This window comes from Crassostrea angulata, chromosome 3, assembly GCF_025612915.1.
Source record: "Crassostrea angulata isolate pt1a10 chromosome 3, ASM2561291v2, whole genome shotgun sequence".
NCBI classification, from domain to species: Eukaryota; Metazoa; Mollusca; class Bivalvia; order Ostreida; family Ostreidae; genus Magallana; species Magallana angulata.
The window spans coordinates 7,134,280-7,155,065 of record NC_069113.1 but is presented as its reverse complement, the minus strand read 5'-3'; the positions used below and the strand labels follow the sequence as shown (position 1 = coordinate 7,155,065).

General features: G+C 32.8%; 2 protein-coding genes across 5 annotated transcripts; one reads left to right on the top strand and one right to left on the bottom strand.

Annotated features, from left to right (window-relative positions):
• Positions 1-414: 414 nt before the first annotated feature.
• On the bottom strand, positions 415-5,657 carry LOC128178218 (plasticin-like). The gene is made up of 11 exons (XM_052845275.1): positions 5,440-5,657; positions 4,919-5,051; positions 4,040-4,106; positions 3,565-3,719; positions 2,898-2,913; positions 1,980-2,093; positions 1,797-1,878; positions 1,332-1,459; positions 1,062-1,195; positions 810-866; positions 415-678 (listed from the first exon to the last, which is right to left on the bottom strand). The coding sequence occupies exons 1-11, from the start codon at positions 5,460-5,462 to the stop codon at positions 541-543; spliced, it is 1,047 nt and encodes a 348-aa protein (XP_052701235.1). The 5' UTR covers positions 5,463-5,657; the 3' UTR covers positions 415-540.
• Positions 5,658-5,862: 205 nt separating this feature from the next.
• LOC128178217 (DAZ-associated protein 1-like) lies at positions 5,863-20,493 on the top strand. Of its 4 annotated transcripts, XM_052845270.1 has the most exons (13): positions 5,863-5,962; positions 6,201-6,241; positions 7,142-7,308; positions 7,429-7,467; positions 7,736-7,928; positions 13,208-13,290; positions 16,636-16,920; positions 17,954-18,041; positions 18,311-18,364; positions 18,602-18,856; positions 19,159-19,308; positions 19,426-19,497; positions 19,753-20,493. In XM_052845270.1, the coding sequence occupies exons 1-13, from the start codon at positions 5,910-5,912 to the stop codon at positions 19,911-19,913; spliced, it is 1,641 nt and encodes a 546-aa protein (XP_052701230.1). In that variant the 5' UTR covers positions 5,863-5,909; the 3' UTR covers positions 19,914-20,493. The 4 variants fall into 4 exon arrangements, with proteins under 4 accessions (XP_052701230.1, XP_052701231.1, XP_052701232.1 ...); XM_052845271.1 differs by lacking the exon at positions 18,311-18,364 and having other exon boundaries at positions 5,872-5,962; XM_052845272.1 differs by lacking the exon at positions 19,426-19,497 and having other exon boundaries at positions 5,872-5,962.
• The last annotated feature ends 293 nt before the right edge of the window (positions 20,494-20,786 follow it).

Genomic DNA, 20,786 nt, shown 5'->3' with positions numbered 1-20,786 from the left:
GTCATTTTGGAGTCTTAAGGGTTATGCAATCACATAATCCAATGAAAAACTTAAAACTTACTGTTAAAATACTTCGTGTTGGCACTACCAATATATACCTTGAAACAAAAGTTTGGAATAATAAAAAGGTACTTAGTAGATGAGTGGGTACGTTAGGTCAATAGGTAGGCGACTGCGGGTTTTAAGATTCATAAAAGCATGTGGACATAAATTCAAAGTTTAACCTGTCAACACTAGACATGGGATTGTTAAAATAGATTGTTATTTATAGATAGGATTAACATTTAAGAATATATTTCAAGAAATATAAAGTTTCACTTGTATTGTGGAATGTATTTCATTAGCTGTATGGTATTTAATAGAAAAAAGTCCAAAATATTGAATAATATTTAACTACTAGTATTTACCTATCTTACAAGTACGCTAAATCTTCAAACATTAAAGTTAAAAACATTACAACCCCAAAAAGATTCTAGATTTCCCTCCAGAATCATAGCATCATTATAAATTTGATACTTATAAAAACACCTTTCAACTGTCTTATGAGGTCTTTATTTTTTCCTGCAGCAAGGAGATACTCTGTTCCAGTTGCTGTATTTGACTGTTCCAAGCACGGTTCCTTAACTGGGCTTCTTTAACCTGTTTCTTAATTCGAAGCAGCTGGGCGGCATTTCTTTTCTAGAATAATTTTAAAATGATAACATCATGTTTATAATTTTGTGTATAGCAATCTGGAGGGAATCAAACAACAGTAGTAACATAAAACAAAACACATTTTGTCTGCTTAAATTATTGTTGTGTATACAAACTTCTAAGACTTGAAGACTCTTGCACGTATTTTCTTGTAGTTTCTTTTCTTCTGAAATCTTCGAAGTATAATATGAATTGTAGATTGGTTTGGATGCATTATGCATATAAAATGTTGGACAAGAATACCCAATAATATGTACTGTCATTTTACAAATACATTTATTATAGTGTATGTTTACATAGCGTCGTTTAAATCATTTTAGTAATTGTTATTTATTTCAAGGGCAAAATTCAATCACATTTCTGCTTACTTGGGAATACTTATCCGCAATTAGCCTTTCATCCTCTGATATTAATTGTCTGACTTCGTTTATTTGGCCTCCAATTTCTCTTTTGAAGCTCTCCAAGGTTTCTTTGCTCGAGGGCTCTCCTTGAGACTGGTTTACTGCATGAATAAGAAACTCAACCACAATAACTTCATTCAAATACATATGTAGTACAAATCAATGTGTCTGGTGTATCAGCTGTATACTCTGTACATTAGATCTTTAATGATTAAAAGATCATGAGGTGTCGCTCACTTTCCAGCTGAAGAAGTCTGATGCGCTCACGAGTGTCTTTCCAGTCCTTGAAAGAATCTGAAGAAGACTCGCTCTCCTCTGTTTGAAGTCTGAAATCGCTCATTTTCTCCTCGTAACAACGTATCATCCTTAAATACACGCCGTATATCAAGATCACTCACATAGTCAAGACATTGTACAAATAGAGATATATATTTGCAATCACATGGTTGCATTTGGAATATAAATCAAAGGATACCGAGTATACATCAAAGGATTTAGAATGCAAACAGTATTTGAACAGATCTTGCAGAAAATCACAATTTAGAGTTATGTAGCACATGGTTTTCGACATTCATAACGCTTTCCTTTCCGTCATCAAACCTAGGTAACCGTATTTCACGAATAAAAAAATAATAATTATGTAAAGATGTAATTCTGATGAAATCTGGGATGTCATTTAAATGCACTCTACATCATACTTACCCGAGCTCCTCACTCAAATCTTTTTCAGAAGCTTCCCTTTTTTGATTCAAGTGTTCGACTTCAACTATCAACTCATCAATATCTGCAATATGATTGAGATCCTACGTAAACATTACAAGTATATCTCTAAGGAGTTTTAACAAAATAAACATTGGAGGTTATAATAAAACACACGTGACAAACCTTTAGAGAGCTGAAAACATCTCCTTTCTTTACGAGCAAACGATTCTTTCGTAAAATAAATTTTGCGATCTATTGAAGAAATCTCTTGTAAAAGGACATCATTATTGCTCTCCGCTACAAATGATTATATTGAAATACTTTATATTTTATCAACGACCAGTAATGGTTTTATAAATAACATAATTCTGTTACAACAACTCAAAATTTTTCCCATGAAGAATCCTTCTTAACCTCTTTCTTTTTTACAAAATTAAACTTCTGAAATAAGTTGATACAAACAAAGGAATAAAAAAAAATCGTTTGAATAATGTCAATCAACAAAACATGTTATCAAAACTGAATCAAAGTTCTGAAGTACTGACAGGAGTTGACTTTATTGATTATTGTTTATTTCAAAATCAACTATATGTAATTTCGCAGGGCAAGTAGTTTCTTAGCTGTATTTGAATAATAACGCACATTTTTTTCTAATACGAATTCTTGGGCTTTTCCAAGAAGAATTCCGAGCTATGGACGGAAAACCCCAAATGAATAATGTGTAATATCTAAAGATAGAATTAACGCTATCAAACTATTCGATGCATTATGTACAGTAATCGAAATATTTTTGGAAAATCGTACCCAAGCAATTTTTTAACAAACAAATAGATCTGATAATAAAGTCTAGGCCCCAAGAATGGCGCTTTGATAATTAATGACAGCGAATCGGTCTTATTGAACTCTGGCGTAGGAATAAATATACGACTACAAATTATATCTAAATTGTTCTTACCATTTTTTTTAAATCTGACTATTTTCAAGGTATTTATAAATAAGTTTCCTTTAGAAACAATGCTTCTGAATATATGTCATAATATTCATACGAATATTAACAACATAACGCAAAATCAAAATATATTTTAATATTACAACTTTTACCTCTCCTTTCTTGCTCCTATAAATAATAATAAAAAAAAAAACAAAAAAAAACATGATTTTAATGAAACTTTGCAATTTAAATGCGAATTGCTAATATCGCTTATAATTCGACAACTTGAATGAAGAAAATTGCTTAGAATTGAACTAAGGAGGAATACAATTTGGAATTTTCACCTAAAACGTGACCAGGCTCCTTCACATTCATTTACATTCAATTACAAATCAAACGTCTATTTAAAATTTCCGTAAGTAATAAAAATAGTGAAGTGTGATCTGTCAGCAATGCAAAAAGTGAAACGTGTCCAATATCATTAGCAAGGAGCAAAAGGAAGAACATGTATCTTGGTAAGAATATGAATTGGTGTGGGGTGCAATTAGCAAAAAACCCACTTAATGGCAATCATTTCGGTTGCTCGTTAAAATTAACACATGAATTACCGTCATACGGTCAAAACAACTCAATGGTTAGGGACTGCTTTTATTAAAATAAAATTATTAATGTTATAATCAGCAATTGGCAAAGTTCAGTGTCAAGTTGTAGTTGAGTGTATAAATATTATCGATAATAGTATTCTAGGTTGCGCATAATTTATTTTCTTTGGGTTTTCTTCAAAATGTTCATTGGCCTTTCTGTTTGTTATGTTATAATTAGTATTTCATCACATACCAGAATCGTAGCTAGGTACTTTTCACATCTTGTGATTTCGTTGTTCTGTAACTTCTGCATGGACACAGCCTCTTGGACTTCCTGTGGTAACGTCATCACGTTTTCTATGGCTTTGTCAACCAAAGCGCCCTCTAAATCCAAGCTTGTGCGATATCCTGTTACCAAAACCGGCAAAAAAAAGTTGGAATCTGTGTATATGAAATTATATAACTAGAATTTTAGAAAAATTAACTGTAAAAATAATCTTTAAACAGAATGAGTCAAAATAAAATAAAATAGGGACTCGGCACATTCTATCACTTTGTGATAACAAAATAAATCTACATCTGACTTTTAAAGATGAAATACACATGCATGGCTTACTTGATTAATAGGTCTTGTATTTTAAGAAAAGAATTTTTGAGGAAAAAAATGGTTTTACACAATATTCTAACTTTTAATGTTGACACTGCTGCTGCAGTTAAACTGAAGTTACCATTCAAAGCAGGGAGTGGAATATCGTGTGCTGGTGCTGGTTCAAAACTGTGGCCATTGTTCGGTACCTGAAAGGAATTGTTAAAAAACTTTTCATCCAGCGTCTTTTTCAGTTCATTCCAAAAACTAGATACATAGAGTACACACTCTTCGGGGAGGAGGGAAAAAGAAAATGAATATTTGCGTGGCGTCTTTCAAGCTACATTGCAAATAAATACATTTAGGGTTTTTTCTTAAATACTAAGTAAAAAATTAACTTTTAGGTAGCTACCGCATTGTATATATAGTACTTTCCCCAACCCCAATCGTATAGATTGCCCAGTCCACCCAGACCGCACGTTGTAGTTTCGTTTATCATTTGTTTCCACTGCTAAACAGCGTTAAATTCTATGATTTTTCTTTATGATAATAATTTGAATGTAAATCATAGAAAAGTTTAATGTTTGCATGCACTTATATAGGTATATATATATATATATATATATATATATATACAGAAATGTAAGGTTTAAGATTCTAACGAATTTGCAATACACTTCTTTAAACCTAGACTGCCTTAACGGAAAAGAAATCTTCAATAACTAAAAGCACCCACTAACAGTTGAACGGGAAAATACTGTTATATAACCAATCCACCCCCCCCCCCCCACCCCTTTCAGTCAGACCTCTATGATAGGTTTTATGTTCATTGGATGTTGTATGTCAACAGTCTTCATGTTGCCCCTTGAGGGCCCTTAATTGGTTAATAAAGAAATTGAAATTGAATTGATAGGTATTTATAACAAAAGTATGCATAAAGGCCTAAAAAAAAAAAAAACAAGTTGGCGTTAAAACAAATCATATTATATAAAAATCAAGATATTTTTTCGTATGACAAAACCTTTTCACAGCGAGAAGGGTTGTGTAGTTTTTCATGGGAATCCCTTTGTGAGAAGTGATTCTGTTGTGGGTCGGCGTTAATCTTTGTAAAGGATGCTGGCATCGGCAGGATAACTCGCCGAAGAGATGGTGGACTGCAAAATACGATAAATTAAACTCGCAGGTAGGGCTACATAAGCCTAACGAACGTACATGTACAATGTAACATGACAGCAGTACAGTTTACATTGCAATATTGATACTCAACTTTGGTTTATACCCAAAGTTGAAAGCTCTTATGGAAATAAAGTATTCTTATCTGATATTAATTATAACTGAGATATCTTCTACATGTATACTGTACGGTATGAAAACAACTGATATCGTTTCATGTAACGTTAATCAAAAAATAATCAATGAAAGCAATATTGTATCCTTTTTTCCATAAAATAGCATTTTTTTCTCATACCAAAAAACACAAAAAACCACTGACCGCATGATAAGTAATGGTAAGTTCTGAAAAAAATGAAGCTATAGGCCTACCTCAAAAGGAGTGAAGTGTCCATTGTCGTCTGCTCTTTTCTGATGTAGTCTTTAAACTAAATACGTTGGAAATGGCGATTTTCCGTTTGACACAAGAATGTCACTTTTTACAGTATAAGATAATAAAAACTTTATTTTCAATGAGAACGTTTAAGTCCCTTTGCTTAGAACTTTGTGATCCACCAACCATTTTTACCGTTAAAATTAGGCTAACTTACAACAAGAGTTACCAAACGTTGAAATGTAATTTAATGAATAATGAGAAAGTATATACGTACTAAACGAAGAAAAAACATTAATTGTAAAAACAAGAAAACTTGGATAAATTTTAAACTGTTAAAAATATATTTGATATATTTTATTTAAATATATATTTGAAAACAATACTGATTTTCATATTTTGACTAACTTCCTGCAATTAGACATTTCTATCGGCATTTCCGGCAAGGTAGCCATTTTACTTTGGCATCATGCATCGAGGATTCAACAAAAATTCAAACGGCATTCCAAGAAATGAAGCAGGGTATGTAAAGAATTCACGATTTTGTTTTTTAAATGCATTTACATCTGTATTTACACAAACATTGCTTGCAGTAACGACGAAATTACAATGCGACTTACGCCGTAACGTTACGCCATACGATGGGTTCGTTATAATTGTACTTCAACCCTCTAATGTCGCATATAGGCCAAATAAACAGTATATTTTTAAATATTTAACCATCGGACTATTTCTAAAAATATAACGTTTTTTATTTTAGAAAGCTGTTCATTGGTGGATTAAGCTGGGATACAGACCAAGGTATGCTTAGTACTTCTAATCCCCCCCCCCCCCCCCCCAACTCCCGTCTTACAATATGCAATCACACGTCACATACATGTAATATGTAAACAGTGTGACCGTTGGACCGAGTGCAGTTTGATTTTTGTATTATAAATCTATTTAAAACGCACACAGTAGGATCCAGCAAGGTTGCCTACTCAAATCATTCGTCAAAGTTAAACTAAACGTCGCGTGCTCAGTCTACATTATGACGTCATATTTCAGACGTAAAACGTCTTCGGAAATAGCCAAAGAGACTTACGTGATTCCGATTTTTTTTTAATTTCTTCTTTCATTGTTCATCAATTTAATTTATATGAATGCCAATGTAATAAAATTGAATACTTTATTCAGAATCTTAAAGATCAGTTCTTTGACGTTAATGTTTTTATTTTCCATCTGATAATTTGATAAGAGATACATAGAACAAGTCGTGTTTCTTGATTGAAGCACTATTGAAACTTATCTGGTTTCCTTTTTAATATCTTTTAATTCAAACTACCTTCTATTGAAACACTGGAACTTATTAAATCGAGTTTAGGGGCAATAAACATCGATAAGTACCAGTCAATTCATGATCGAACTAACTTTAATATGGCGGCGCCCAGGGCTGGAAGAAATTTTTTTTGGCCTTAGTACCCCTGATTCAACTTTCATTTTTCACCGATTTTCTTATATATATACATGTTACCATTAATCCTCGCTTCGCGAGGCGGGCTTCGCCCGCCTCTTGCTGCGCTCAGTATAAAGAAAAAGGTGGAAACGGTTGAAAGGAACCAAAGTCCTGCATCTTTATATAAGTAAAAAATACTGCTTTATGTATCTGATTCAATTTTTAATCTGTCGGAGTGTGGCTGTAAAATCTCTATTTTCATTTAGATTCTCTGCTGAACTTCTTCAGTCAGTATGGAGAAGTCATCGACTGTGTGGTCATGAAGAATCAACAGACTGGGAAGTCACGTGGATTTGGTTTTGTCACATTTAATGATGCACAGTGTGTAGACACAGTCCTCTCTGCTGCTCCACATACAATTGATGGCAGACAGGTGCACATTGAAACACTACTTTATAGGCCTACTTTAAATATATATAATATCTAATGAATAAATCTACAATTTTACAAGAAATCATATAATAATAAACATTTTATTTGCAAAATATATTAGGTTGATGCCAAGCCATGCAATCCCAAGGCAGCAAATAAGGTTTGTGCATATTCATTTGTAGCTATTATTTGATTTTCTTAACAGATATTGGTTATTTGAAAGTATGATATAAGTGAAGAAATCATACCAGTATCTTTCCAATTTCTCAAATTTCTCCTTTCAAAGACATAAAGATTTTAATAGATGAACAATTACAGAATTAGGCCTACTGGACAATAGGTCTGTTGACCAGATATATGTATGCCCATGATCCAGTTTGATTTTCTTATAATGTACGGTTACAATTAATTATGTTATTTATTTTTAGGGACCAAAGGATGGAGGTGGAAGAGGACATGGTGGAGGGGGAGGGGGTGGTGGGGGTGGAGACAAGGACAAAAAGATATTCATGGGGGGTCTTCCCAACGTCGACGAAGATTTCCTCAGGAACTTCTTTGGAAAATATGGAAAGGTTCTGGATGTCAACATAATGATTGATCAGCAAAATAAAAAGTCCAGAGGTAAGACATTTAAGGTGGATTTTCCCATCTGTTTATTCATTTCTTAGATTAATGGATACTGTATTAAATTAAGTACTTTTTTATATTGGAAGTTTAAGTACATTATACTGCATTTTCACTTGTGATGCATTTTTAAAAGTCTTAATTTTAATAAAAAGTTGTTTTCATTCATTGTAACATAAGGAACATCTAGTTACTTTTGTTGTTATGTATTTACATGTAAATTTATGTAAACATTACAATTATGTAAGTAATCTTTTAATTAAGGATAAGTTTGCTCTACTACTCCTTAGAAACTGCTGAAATTCTGGCAAATAATTTTATACTTGATAGCAATATTAACTTTTACTTTTCACAGTTTAAATACATGCAGTGTACAGTTATCAAGTGTTTTAACAGCATGTTGTTGAATCCGTGTAGATAAGGAAATATGGTTCATTTCTTTGTTTAAAAGGGAAATGGTACCATTAAGTATCAGAGCTTGCAGTGTAATGAATACAAAATTCTAAGCTGCTCTATGGAGGGTTAACAGGTCTGATGTGGCAAAACATGACAGCTTCTGATTAGATTTATCATATTGCTTTGACAATGATCGCCCGCAGCCGCTTGTCTCTCTGGTACTGATAATTCAGTGTGCGCCATGTCAGCTTTGATATCATAACTTTGTTTACATTCAGTCTTTCAATGTATAGAATTTTTTTGTAGATAAAATAAATGGTTCAAATACTTTTGCATGTTGTGATGAGCATTTAAAAAATCTTAGCTTATATAATTCAGCCCGTTAGGCCAAAAAAAATTAATCATTAGTTTCTCGGGCCAAAATTTTGAAATTTTGATGAGGCAGGCAGGTTTTTTTTTTTTTTTTTTTTTTTCTTTACACAAAATTTACAATGACTGTGACCCATATTATATGATTTATTTGTGTACTCATCAGCAGATATTCATCAAGCTCATACATTGGCAAAGTTTAAACATTTGTTTTAATTTGTTCTTTTTAGTTTAAACTGTTCAGTTTCTTTTTATAAGGTTGAGTTTTTGCAGATGAACAAACAAGACAAATGGTTTATGCCCCTGTTTCATTTTGCGGCCCATCTTTCCATTCCACAGTAAAACAGAAGTCTAAACTGAAATAGGGGACTTCTTATGGCATTTTACTAGTTGATTTGCCATATAAAAATTCATCAAATAAAGCATTCATTTGGGGGTGTTTTCTTATCAATCTTCTGTGCCTTGAGGACAGAAATCAAGGAAAAGTAAATAAGTCATCATAAAATTCTCAAACAATACAAGTGTCCTTTATTCCTGTTTCTATGCAATATCACAGAGGCTTCAATTTCTGAAGATAACAAAGAAATTTCAGTGGTTGTGTTAACAGGGAGCAACCCAGAGCAAACTTAGTTTAGGGAGACTTCACTTCTGAAGTTCTCCCTCACAGAAAAATTGGGAGAAATTTGAGAAATCAGGTAGACTTCCATTCTTTGACAATGGCATAATGCTAATGATAATACATTTATACACAGATTCAACCTTAATTTGAATTTGATTAGAAGCAAGTCAATTAAAACAACTCCTAAAAAATTTAAAATCTTATCCAATTTTTAAAATTTAATTTATTATGTGTATTCATACATTTTGTAGCTGAAATGTTTCGTAATTGTGTTGGCTAAGTGACAAATAAAAGTAGTCTATGTGTTTAAGTGTATTTTGGAGGTATTAGTCCAACCCTTTGACCCAATTACAACTGTCATATAGTTGGTTGTAGAGAATTTTGTAGTTAAAGATAACTGTAGAAAAACGGTTTCATGATTATTTTAGCCCTAACTTGGCAGAGTTATTAATTAATTACAAGTTACCAACTAATTGTATATAATATCAGCACCTAAAGTTATAAACATCGGTTGTAATTTTCAGTGCACAGTATGTGGTTGCATAAACCGTATTTATAACCTATGAAGATAAGACAGTCGCTAGTTATTAATCACAACAGGGATTAACTTAGGCTATGAAAATGTCTTTTGAATAAGATGATTATCATTTTATTGCATTTGGAGTTAACTTTCACGATCGTGAACTCAGAATACAGGGCAACTTCAACCTCTCTTTCTGAGGAAATTCTGGCGAAGTTACCGACCACAAAGCGAGTAATCATATCTACATAAAGTTGTATTTAGCCCAGGTAGCCCCCTAGGTTGGTCACTGGGTAGATGTTTCAGATAAAATTACGTTTTTCACTGACAGAGACAAGCATTTGTTCTGAGCGTTTGTTTACATAGATTCTATAATAGAGAAAACCGATAATGATAAGATATAAAAAATCCGGAAAAATGACGATAAAAAAGTTTGATGCGGCGATGATTTTACTGATGCGGCGGTGCCTGAGAAACAAATCATTAATTTTTTTTGGCCTTAGGTGATTGTTGGCAAGTCACGATTTTCACTTATGTTACTTCAAAGTAATATAATTCATATTAGGGCACATGAAATTAATTTTTAGACTTTCAACCCTGCCCGCCCCTCTGAAAATTTCCTGCCCCAATGTATTTTATTTCATTTTGAAAAAAAAAATTGTGTGGAAAAATTTTGTTGGAAAAAAAAACGGACTCGGTATGCAAAATATTCGAAACATTTTAATGGCTGCTTAACATGTTTGTTATTATAAGGATACAAATGTCTTAATGCATTAACAGTTAAGTCAAATTTAAATGAAATTAAAAGATTACAAATGGGTTTGCGTACTCATTTCTAGTACATGAATGGTGAAAAAGATTTTTTTTCTGCCCCATATTTTTAGCAAATCAGGATGAGAGTCTAAATATTAATTTTATGTGGCCTTATATATATATATATATTCTATTCATTTACTAATTTATTCATTCATCAGGGTTTTCCATAAGCGTTTTTGCTGTGTTAAAGCACCTTGTTAAACTTCTTGCCAAATAGTAAAATATATCTGAGATGCAGTTAATTTCTCCTTTAAAATATGTTATTGTTATTATTACAAGGGTTTAAAGTTTGAATTTAAATTAAAATATAATTAATCTCTATAAAAAAACTTTTAAATCACTATGTGCCACAGTAAAATTTGAAGTTATGGAGAATCATGATCATTTATTTTCTCCTTAAGGGGATTTGATTTTGTGACAATTGACAAAGCATATTTCAAAGTTTAAAATGTCTATTGTCTGTCCCAAGATATCTATGCAGCAGATTTGGACGATTTTAAATAAAAATACACATACCTAGTGCAATTAAATAGATGAAAGGGAAAATATCCAAGATAATATCATTCACACATTATCATTTTTCACTCGGAAAAAATCACAGGAACAAGAACTAATTTCCTACGGAGATTTATATTGGGGAATGTTGACATCTTTACTGTATTCGAATGTCTTTCGGAATACCTCGCACAGTTTTACGTTATAATCCAGGTCTGTTGTAATACAAAATCCCAGTAGACATCACATTTTTAAGCTTTGTATTGAAAGCTGAAAAGCTAGAGGGGATGTTCATAAGAAAAATCTTGGAAATTTTTCATACTTTTGAATGAACATCATTGGAACCCTGCGGTATTTACTAATATCTAGTAATTAAACAAAATGGGAGTGGAGGATATCTTGGGACAGAGTATAAGTGTCTAACTCCAATGAATATTGAATCATTAAACAAATTAGATTCTTTTTCATAACAATCAGAACTTTGAAATTTTCAAATAGACAACATTTTTAAATACATGCAAGACATTATTTTGTGGTTATTCTTTACAAGGGTATATCAGAATTAGTTGAAGATTGATTAAACTTACCTGAATCATGTATTTTTTTCTCTCATTGCTATAATTTATCTAACATTATTCCATAAGAGATTCGTTTTGAAAGTACTTTTAAATGTACATATATATACATATATGTACATTTTACTATAACATCATGTATTTATTAAATTTATTGTATTTATATTATAATCATTTTAAGGTGACCCTATTTGACTTGTGATAAGTACTATACAAGCATGTGGTAATTGCAAAACCCCATTTGTATCATCTGAATCTTATTTACTGATAGGTAAAGTAATTGGTATATGTGCAGTATTCTTGAACGCTATGATTTGCATTTATTAAAAGCAAAGGACAAGCTATTAATACATAGCAGTGCATTCATAGGAGTATTCACAAGTTGATGTTGTTTCTAGAAAGTTGTGGTTATATTTGTTTACTGTGATTTTTTTATTTTGTTATATCAATATATCTATTTGCCAGAATTTCAGCTAATGATTAGGATAATTTTTCAAGTTAAGAAATGCATGCTATATCTCTTGATATACATGAAGTTCTATGTGTTCTGATAAGGAATGATACAGTATAATAAAAAATGTATTCTAATTATTAGACATCCATAAAAATAGTTAACATATGGTTAAAAATAGTAATTTAATTTGTTTTTAATGTTATATGAAAGATTTGACTTGTGAAAATTAAGTGTTTGTAAATATAAATTTTTAATTAGACTACACATTTGCTGTTACATGCCTAAATGATGTAGAATTCTTGTAAAATGTGAGAGCAGTCAGTGAGATGATTGTTAATGTTCATAATTATAGTTGTCTGAAACCATACTCATGGCAGTTTTTTTTAATGCTCTTTACTGCATAAAGTAATGTTAAATTTTCATCTGCCAGGCAAACAACTTATCTGTATTTTTATCAAGAAAAATTTGGTCCATTTTACAATTTTAGAATTGCACCTTAATATTAAAGTGCTGGTAATTTTTTAAGGAAGATTTATATCAAGTTGTGTAGCTTTAATTTGACTTGTTCATCTGTAAAGGACTAAGAGGGTCAACGCTTCATTTTACATTATTATATTGGAAACGACTGTCCATTGGGCCTTCCTTAAAATGTTTGTTTGGAATTGCCGCGTGGAGGTTTCTAGAGCCAGGAAAGAGGGAGGGATTTGTTTTTTCAAACTTGAAGTTTAAATAAAAAATTGGTGAAAAATGAAAAATCTCTAATAAAAAAAAAAGGTTTTTATTTTTTGCTAATAAATCAGTGGGGGGTATTTCAATGAAGCGTGAGGCAATTCCAAGCAACAATAATTTTATTTTGGCCTTGAATCGCATACCTACAAAATTGTTAGGAAGAGAAACCATCCATACATGTGTATTTGCACAACATGAACTAAAATTGATGGAACTGTTTTTAACAGGACTTAAATGAAGCTATATATTCATGGTATGTTTGTATTACTTGAAGACTAATTTTTCCACCTTTTAACCAAATAGGCTTTGGATTTTTGACCTTCGAGTCAGAAGATGCAGTAGATCAAGTTTGTGCAGAACATTTTATAAACATCAATGGAAAACAGGTTCTTAGTATACATTTTATTAATTTCAACTCCCTTTTTTTCAGCACCTGAAAATTTTTTCAGCTTCTCTAGGCCTGATCATGATACTGATGCAAAACTCCTTTGTATTAAAATTTATTTTTTAAGTGCTTATGTGGAATAGTGTGGATTTTGCAGTTTGACAATTATGAAAAATTTATAAGAACCTAATTTTGGCATTAAGATTTTTTGGTAAATTGAGAATGATGAGGTAAACTAGGCATGGAGTTTGATAAACAGAGTATACCGGGTAGTTATAATGTTTGTAGACAAACAGCAAAATATAGTGTACAAGTAGTTATAGTTTGGGCTATCAAGTTTACATTTGGTTATAGTTTTTTTATTATGGGTACCTGACAATTTCGGTGTTTACAAGTGGTGTTTAATTATAGCAATATCAATTATTACATCTCTTATTTAGCTCTATGTTGTGTATATAATTATGCAGTACTTGGTACAGTCTTTTCAAGCTTAGTTTATTATTTTATGGGCATCAACCTGACCTGAAAACAAGATTTTTTTACTTTCATTTTTCACAATTTTTTTCTTAACAATATTATTCATAGAAAAAAAAATTATAGCATGTACTGATATTAAAGATACCTCAGAGCAGATGCCTCTGTCAACTTTCTGGCATGGCATCTATGATCATGGCCAATTTCATTAATTTTTGTAGAAATTAGTAATTTACGATAAGTATAGACTTAAATTTTGATGATCTCTCAAACTTACAATAGAATACATAATAGACTATAGTCTGTCCCAAGTTATTGCATCCATCACTTTTTGATGATTTTTAATAAAAATACACATATCTATGAAAGAAATACTGTTGAAATTGATAAAAGGGAAGATATCCAAGATATCTTCATTAAGCAATTATCATTTTTCACTCATAAAAGTTCACAGGAACGAAAATAAATTTCGTACGGAGATTTATGATGGGAAATGTTTACATCTTTTCACCATTTGGAACTCGCTCGGAATACCTCGTACAATTTTTCACATTATCATCTGGGCTATTTCATGGCTGATGCAATGCAAAATCCCCATAGACTTTCTATTTTGCGTTGTGTATTGAAACCTGAAGTGGTAGAGGGGGCATTTCAAAACAGATAATCTGGACATTTTTTCACGTTATTGGATGAACGTAGTTTGAGCATAAAGGTATTTATGATTATCGAAATTTTAAGTAAAAAGTGGTGGAAGCAAAAAACTCGGGACAGAGTTAGTAAATGTGTTCTCTACAAATGTTATGAAAGTTGTAACAATATCCATAAGTATTTGCCTCGGTATGACCTTTTGTAAAGCCAGTAAAATCACAACTGCCTAAATCTTGTCTGGCAGTTTAGTCAAGTTCTTTTTTGGAATTGGAGGAATCTTAAAACCCAAGATGTTTCAATATACCAGTAGTACCATTACACAAAATCATGGAAAACTTTTAGCTATCATGAACCACTTTTAATGGTTTAAAAAAAATCTGTTTTGTAATTTGCATTTTTCATAAAATAATGGCATGTCAAATGGTAAGATATTAAGCTATATTGCTATACTTATATATGGAAGCTTTAATCTGATAAGTTAAATTTTCTATTTTTACCCTTACTTAAAAGTTTGCTCTGAGCTGGTCCTGTATTTGATGTTGTTAGACCGGGTATAGTGTATCATAGAGAAGCTTACATGTCTTATATGATAATTACTAGTAGATTGTCCTGATTATCTAATGATACATAACACATGTATGTAGGTATATATTGTTAGTGGCACTATGTAGGTATTAAACCTGTAGTGATGGAAGTTTGTTTTAGTCGTATATTGAGTGTACCTATTATATACGAGTATAAAACTTGAAGGCAGTAAAATGCTTCAATAAAATAAAAAAGAAGTTTATTTAAACTAAATATGGGTTGATATTGTATGCATAAAAAGCCACAGAATTAAAGTAATAACCTAATGAAAAGTAGGATTAGGGTTTTAAAATATACAATTTAATTGGAAAAATGAGCAATAAAATTATGTTGTTTAATATCTGTTACGATTAATGAAATTGCATCTCAGAAATGAAAATGTTAAAAGTTATTCAGAAGTATGAATGGTTTGCTCTGTGTGGTGTATAATGTGCATGTAGCCAAGAGATGGGATCCACTGTGCTAGCTTTCGAGGGTGTGGTCAGATACCACTCTGGCCTTGTCTTGTCCTGAACTCCCCTTTACATGTTCATCAAGGAAATTAAAAAATAAATACAGCATGGCATGCTTGCAACAGGCAACAAATGCTTTTGGTAATTTAAAAATTGAAACCCTAAAACAAAAATTCATGAATTGAAAGGTACATGTACTATATGCCAGGTTTTTTTTTCATTTCAATATATGATAATGCTAAGATGAATACTTCTGTGGCATTCAACATATTTTATCTGGTTTTTGCTTGACCCCCTTTGTTATGACCTTGTAACATTGTTGATAACACCTGTATGGTGTTGTGCGAGTGTTTTCACCTAGTGCTTATACTCAGCTGCTTGTTAAAGTCAATAAGATTTAGGTTTATACTCTAGCTTAAAAACCAAAGACCCTGAATATCAGGGATGTTATCTAATCTTTCAACCTAAATGTATACTGTGTATGGTTCTTAAAGATAATATTTATAACATTAATATAATACATGGACTGGTAGTTAATTGGCATTACCAAATTAGCACATCCCAACTGCACTTAAGTTATAATTAAGCTGTTATGCATGAAGAAAGAGTTTGTGTGAATTTATGTTATTGGATAAAGCATGAACTTGTACACAATGGGAATAGTTAGCTAGACTTTGTAGTAAATTGTATAGCTCATGTAGCTTCCAGATTAACCTTTCTGTTTGTAACTAGTCTATTGTAGAATGAATGGGTAATTTGTGTTCCTAAGATAGGTTTTTGGGTAAGATCTTTGAAGTATCTGTACTCATCACATTCTCACAAGACAGTGGTTTCTTTGGTAAATGCTAATATCTTGATAAGATCCACAAACAGGCAGATAGTGTATTTCCCTGTTTGACACTTCTCTGTATTGTATATTCATATGGTCATTTTTTGTGTGAATCTTTTTTTTTCATTTTTTGAATTTCAATATAAAATAATTCCATGTACAATATTAGTATAAGTCTTCAGTATCATCATTTTAAGTGTAAATAAGCACTTAGAATTAAGGATTAATTTTACTTACATAAGTTAATACAAATTTAGTACTCTTAAGATTAAATATGGATAGTCATATTTTAGATCCCATTTTTACTTCGTTCGAGCAGAATTGTTTTGAACCTCATTGTTATCCTTTTTAACCTCAGGTGGAGTGTAAACGAGCCGAGCCAAGAGACGGCCGAGATAATAAACAGGGGGGCTATGGGGGTCGTAGAGGGCATGGACAGGACATGATGGGGCCTCCACATGGAATGGATGGAGGTTGGAACCAGGGAGGGAACTGGAACCAGGGTCCTCCCCCGCATGGACCGCCCCCACCAGGACCCCCGATGGGGAACATGGGATTCCCACCCCAGGGGCCTGGAGGATATCAACAGCAGCAACCTCCACCCGGACAGGGGTTCCCCCCACAGCAAGGCCCACCCCCACAGGTAAATCCTCTCGCTAAAACCTAACAATAGAGATCCATTACGACTTTGAGATATTGAATTTGGCAGAGTTGGGGTCAATTACTTTGAAAAGTAATTAATTACTTTCAAATACATTGACAATTCTATCAATTACTTGCAATTACAATTACATTGATTTTTTAAAATGTAATTAATTACTCTCAATTACTTTGATAGATGTAATTAATTACATTTCAAATACTTTAGTTTTATTTTTTCAAATCTTGAGAACATATACATATATTAACAGCATTAATTAAGATATACAGAGCTTTATGTACGGTTATGTTTTTAAAGGTTGTACAGTTCAGTTCAGATCAGATTTCTTAGAAATTTCTAGAAAAATTTTCTTTAACATTAAATTCATTCAGTACCATTGAGTTCATTTTTGGTTCTGAATAATATTTTCTCTTGAGTGAATTAATTTTTATTCACATATTAAAACTATGTTTATTCAGAAAGTACAACTTCCGGCAGTACAGCATATCAGTATACAAATAATAATTGCTTTAATTCACAAGAAAGAGATATTTTGACTCCCTTGAATCTAAAATCAATGGGGGTTCTTGGGTATTAGAGGAGTTCACACCTCCACAAAATTAGATCTTTACCTATTGCCCTGGGCAGTGTGTTATGCTGTATAAACATATGAAAAATTATGGGACATTTAATTATTGTATAAACAAAAGTCCATGCCAAACATGTATAAAATCTTTTCAATATCATTATAAGACACCTATTTTATATTTCAAACTTGGAAAAAAAGTAATTGAGATGTAATTGAAAAGTAATTGAAAATACACAATATTTTTGGAATGTATTTAAATACATTCAATTACTTGTAATTAAAGACAGACTCAATTACAAATTACTATCAATTACTTTGAAAAATGTAATTAATTACACTCAATTACAAATACTTTTTTCAATTACCCCATCCCTGGAATTTGGGTTGTTGGAAATAAGTTAGGTACCTGTAGTATGATCTTAAATAGCCTTCATTTCATTTTGACAGCCCAGTTACCAAGGATACCAGTCTCCTCCGGGATATCAGCAAGGAGGGTGGGGAGGACAGCCCCCTAATGCATCACCTGGTCAACAAGGTACTGTGAATCTGGAAAAAAACAATTGTGGATGCTCAGTTTCAACTTGGGTTCCTTTTTGTTATAAGAGAATATAATTCTACATTTATTGCACAATATGCTGTTTGGTTTGTGGTAAGTATTATGTAAGAGTTAACAGGCTGTGTATCTGGAACTCATCTTCCTGTTTGTCAAATGCATGTCAGATTTCTGTTTGCCAACCTGTAGAATCTTTCTGTTTATATTTTTGGTTAATTCATTAGGATAAAATCCACCATTTGATTTGACAGGTGCCTGGCCACCCCAGTCCGCTGCACCCCCACAGGCAGTGCCCCCTCCTGCAGGTTTTATTCGTTCTGTGGATATAAACTCTCTTTAAAACTTAACAAAGAATGCTAGATTCAGTGGACTTTTATTTTGAGATATAGTAGCTTCTTTATCAGATACTTTTATGAAAATTTAGGAGCATTAGTTTTTTGGCAGGTAGATGCATAATTCATTTGACCATCTGCAAGTTGATGAGTTCGTGTAATAGTAATCATTCATTTGATTAACTTTCAATATTAACCCTGTCGTTGCAGATACCCAACAGTCCTATGCTGGATATGCGTCTCCTCAGGCTGGATATAGCCAGCCCCCCACCACAGCCTATTCACAGTGGGGAGCCACTGCCAGCTCCCCTGTGGCCCCTCAGCCAGCTGCTGCCCAGCCCCCCACCCAGCAGCCAGCCCAGCCCAGCTACAGTCCCTATGGACAACCTCCAGCAGCAGCTGCTGCCCCAGCTACTCCCGGTTATACCCCAGCCCCGGGGACTCAGTCATACAGCTCACATTACAGTAAATATACTCAGTCACATTACAGTAAATGTATTTTGTAACCTATATTAGTGTAAACATTTCAATGTACAAACATTTTAATATATGATGCTACTCGGCTACTGTATATGCAGCTTATATTTTTTAGCTGTGGTAAAAAAATGTGTAATTTATTCGTTGTTGTCCATAAAGATCATAACATTTTATCTCGTTTGCTGATAAATTACCGGTATGCATATATTTAAAAAGGAAATTTCAAAAACTGTACAACCACTGATATTGATGGTTGTGTTATTTTTGTGAAATCCATTATTAAATTGTAGATGTAGCAGTCGCTGATCCATCCCAACCAGCAACACCCACAACTGCTCAAGCAGGATACAGCACGTATAACCCATATGGAGCCCCACAGACACCAGCTTCTGCTGTGCCTGACCCCTATGCTCCAACTTCACAGCCAGCCACTGCCCCAGGTAAGCATATTCCTATGTATGTTTGCCCGTAGAGGATCTATAGTGTTTAAATTTTTGTCAGCTGAACAATGGTGCAGATGACCAGAGAAGATTTAATAGGTAAGGTGTTCTTTGCAGGAGCCCAGGTTCCCATGGGAGTTCCTGACCCTTATGCCCAACCCCCTGTAGCCCAACCTCCTGCTGCCCCTGGTAAGCCTAGTTGTACCCAGCATGGAATCACAAGTGTTGTGTGTTAAAGGCTGTCTCCATGCTTATTATTTGAATGTCACTTGTTTCTAGTTTACAGAAATTTTGAATGTTCATTTGAAAATATTTGTGTTCAAGATATAGAAAACAGAGTTGGATTTAGACTGTTTTTGATTAAATATGTCAGATTATCTTTCTATAGACTATCTTTATGCATCATAGGATAAATCTTTCAAATTGTTATATGCCTATTTACAGGATATGGAGATCCTCCAGGTTTTGGTGTGGCCCCACAACCAGCAGCTGGATATGGAGGTCAAGGTGATGGACAGGCTGGGGGATATGCTGCCCAGCCCGGCGGGGGATACCAGAGGCCCTCGGTGTCCTCGGCCCAAGGATACCACCCATACAGAAGATAGAGGCATTTGTTTCTGAACAGAGGAAATTTTAAGCTGTTTGTTTCTGAACAGAGGAAATTTTAAGCTGTATTGTGTACAGCATATATAGAGATTACTCACTGAATATTAGGGCCACCTGTTGGTTATAACTGATGACATTTTACGTCATTGCTGAATTGTAAACAGTGCTACTTCACCATCATCATGAACTGGAATGGAATTTCATCATCTGTGAAGTACTGCCATCTTGTGTGTAAAGCTATTTTCTCATATTCATATTGTTTTTAATGATGTTTAATTGTCATTTACTTGTTCGTGTACATGTGTTTTTTATATGCTCTGTAAAAAATGTTATTTTTTTTCAAAAATTGGTTTTAGAAATTGCTGGTTTTTACCAAATGATAAATTTAATACATTACAACATGTTTAAAGTCAGTCAAGATAGGCAGCTAATGTGGTATCTTCATTTTCTAAAGAATGTACACTGTACATGGTCAACTTCAGCTAAAATATTTAGATAATAATTAAGGAAATGCGTTTGATTTTGTCTACCTAGTAGTATGTTTGTGAAACTTCAATTTAGAATACATTTATAGACTTATGAACCGAGTTTGTTATGTCTATTTGGGCAAGTTCTAGGTTTGTTCAGAGTTCATAAGGAAAATTAAATTCTCAGTGAGGATTATGGACCAAATTCACCTAGGACTATTATTGTGCAGCCAAAAGGATTTATGAATACAATCATAGAATTTTCACTGAGACAACATAACCAAGCAACATTGAAAAATCACTTGTGGTTCAAAATATGCAGTTTTATTGTCACAACTGACACTGTTGTGATGAGTTCTTTTAAAGTCTACTGCTTTTTAATTTACTTGGATGACTCCTGCCATT

What these genes read in the sequence shown, in the direction of transcription:
- LOC128178218 (XM_052845275.1), bottom strand. Translation starts at nt 5,462, where the DNA reads ATGGACACTTCACTCCTTTTGAG. An exon ending in TCCACTCCCTGCTTTGAATG is followed by an intron (nt 3,720 to 4,039) that starts GTAACTTCAGTT and finishes TTTTGGTAACAG; the next exon opens with GATATCGCACAAGCTTGGAT. An exon ending in TTGCGGATAAGTATTCCCAA is followed by an intron (nt 867 to 1,061) that starts GTAAGCAGAAAT and finishes TATACTTCGAAG; the next exon opens with ATTTCAGAAGAAAAGAAACT.
- LOC128178217 (XM_052845270.1), top strand. Translation starts at nt 5,910, where the DNA reads ATGCATCGAGGATTCAACAAAAATTCAAACGGCATTCCAAGAAATGAA. An exon ending in AGCAAGGCCCACCCCCACAG is followed by an intron (nt 16,921 to 17,953) that starts GTAAATCCTCTC and finishes TCATTTTGACAG; the next exon opens with CCCAGTTACCAAGGATACCA. An exon ending in TGCATCACCTGGTCAACAAG is followed by an intron (nt 18,042 to 18,310) that starts GTACTGTGAATC and finishes TTGATTTGACAG; the next exon opens with GTGCCTGGCCACCCCAGTCC.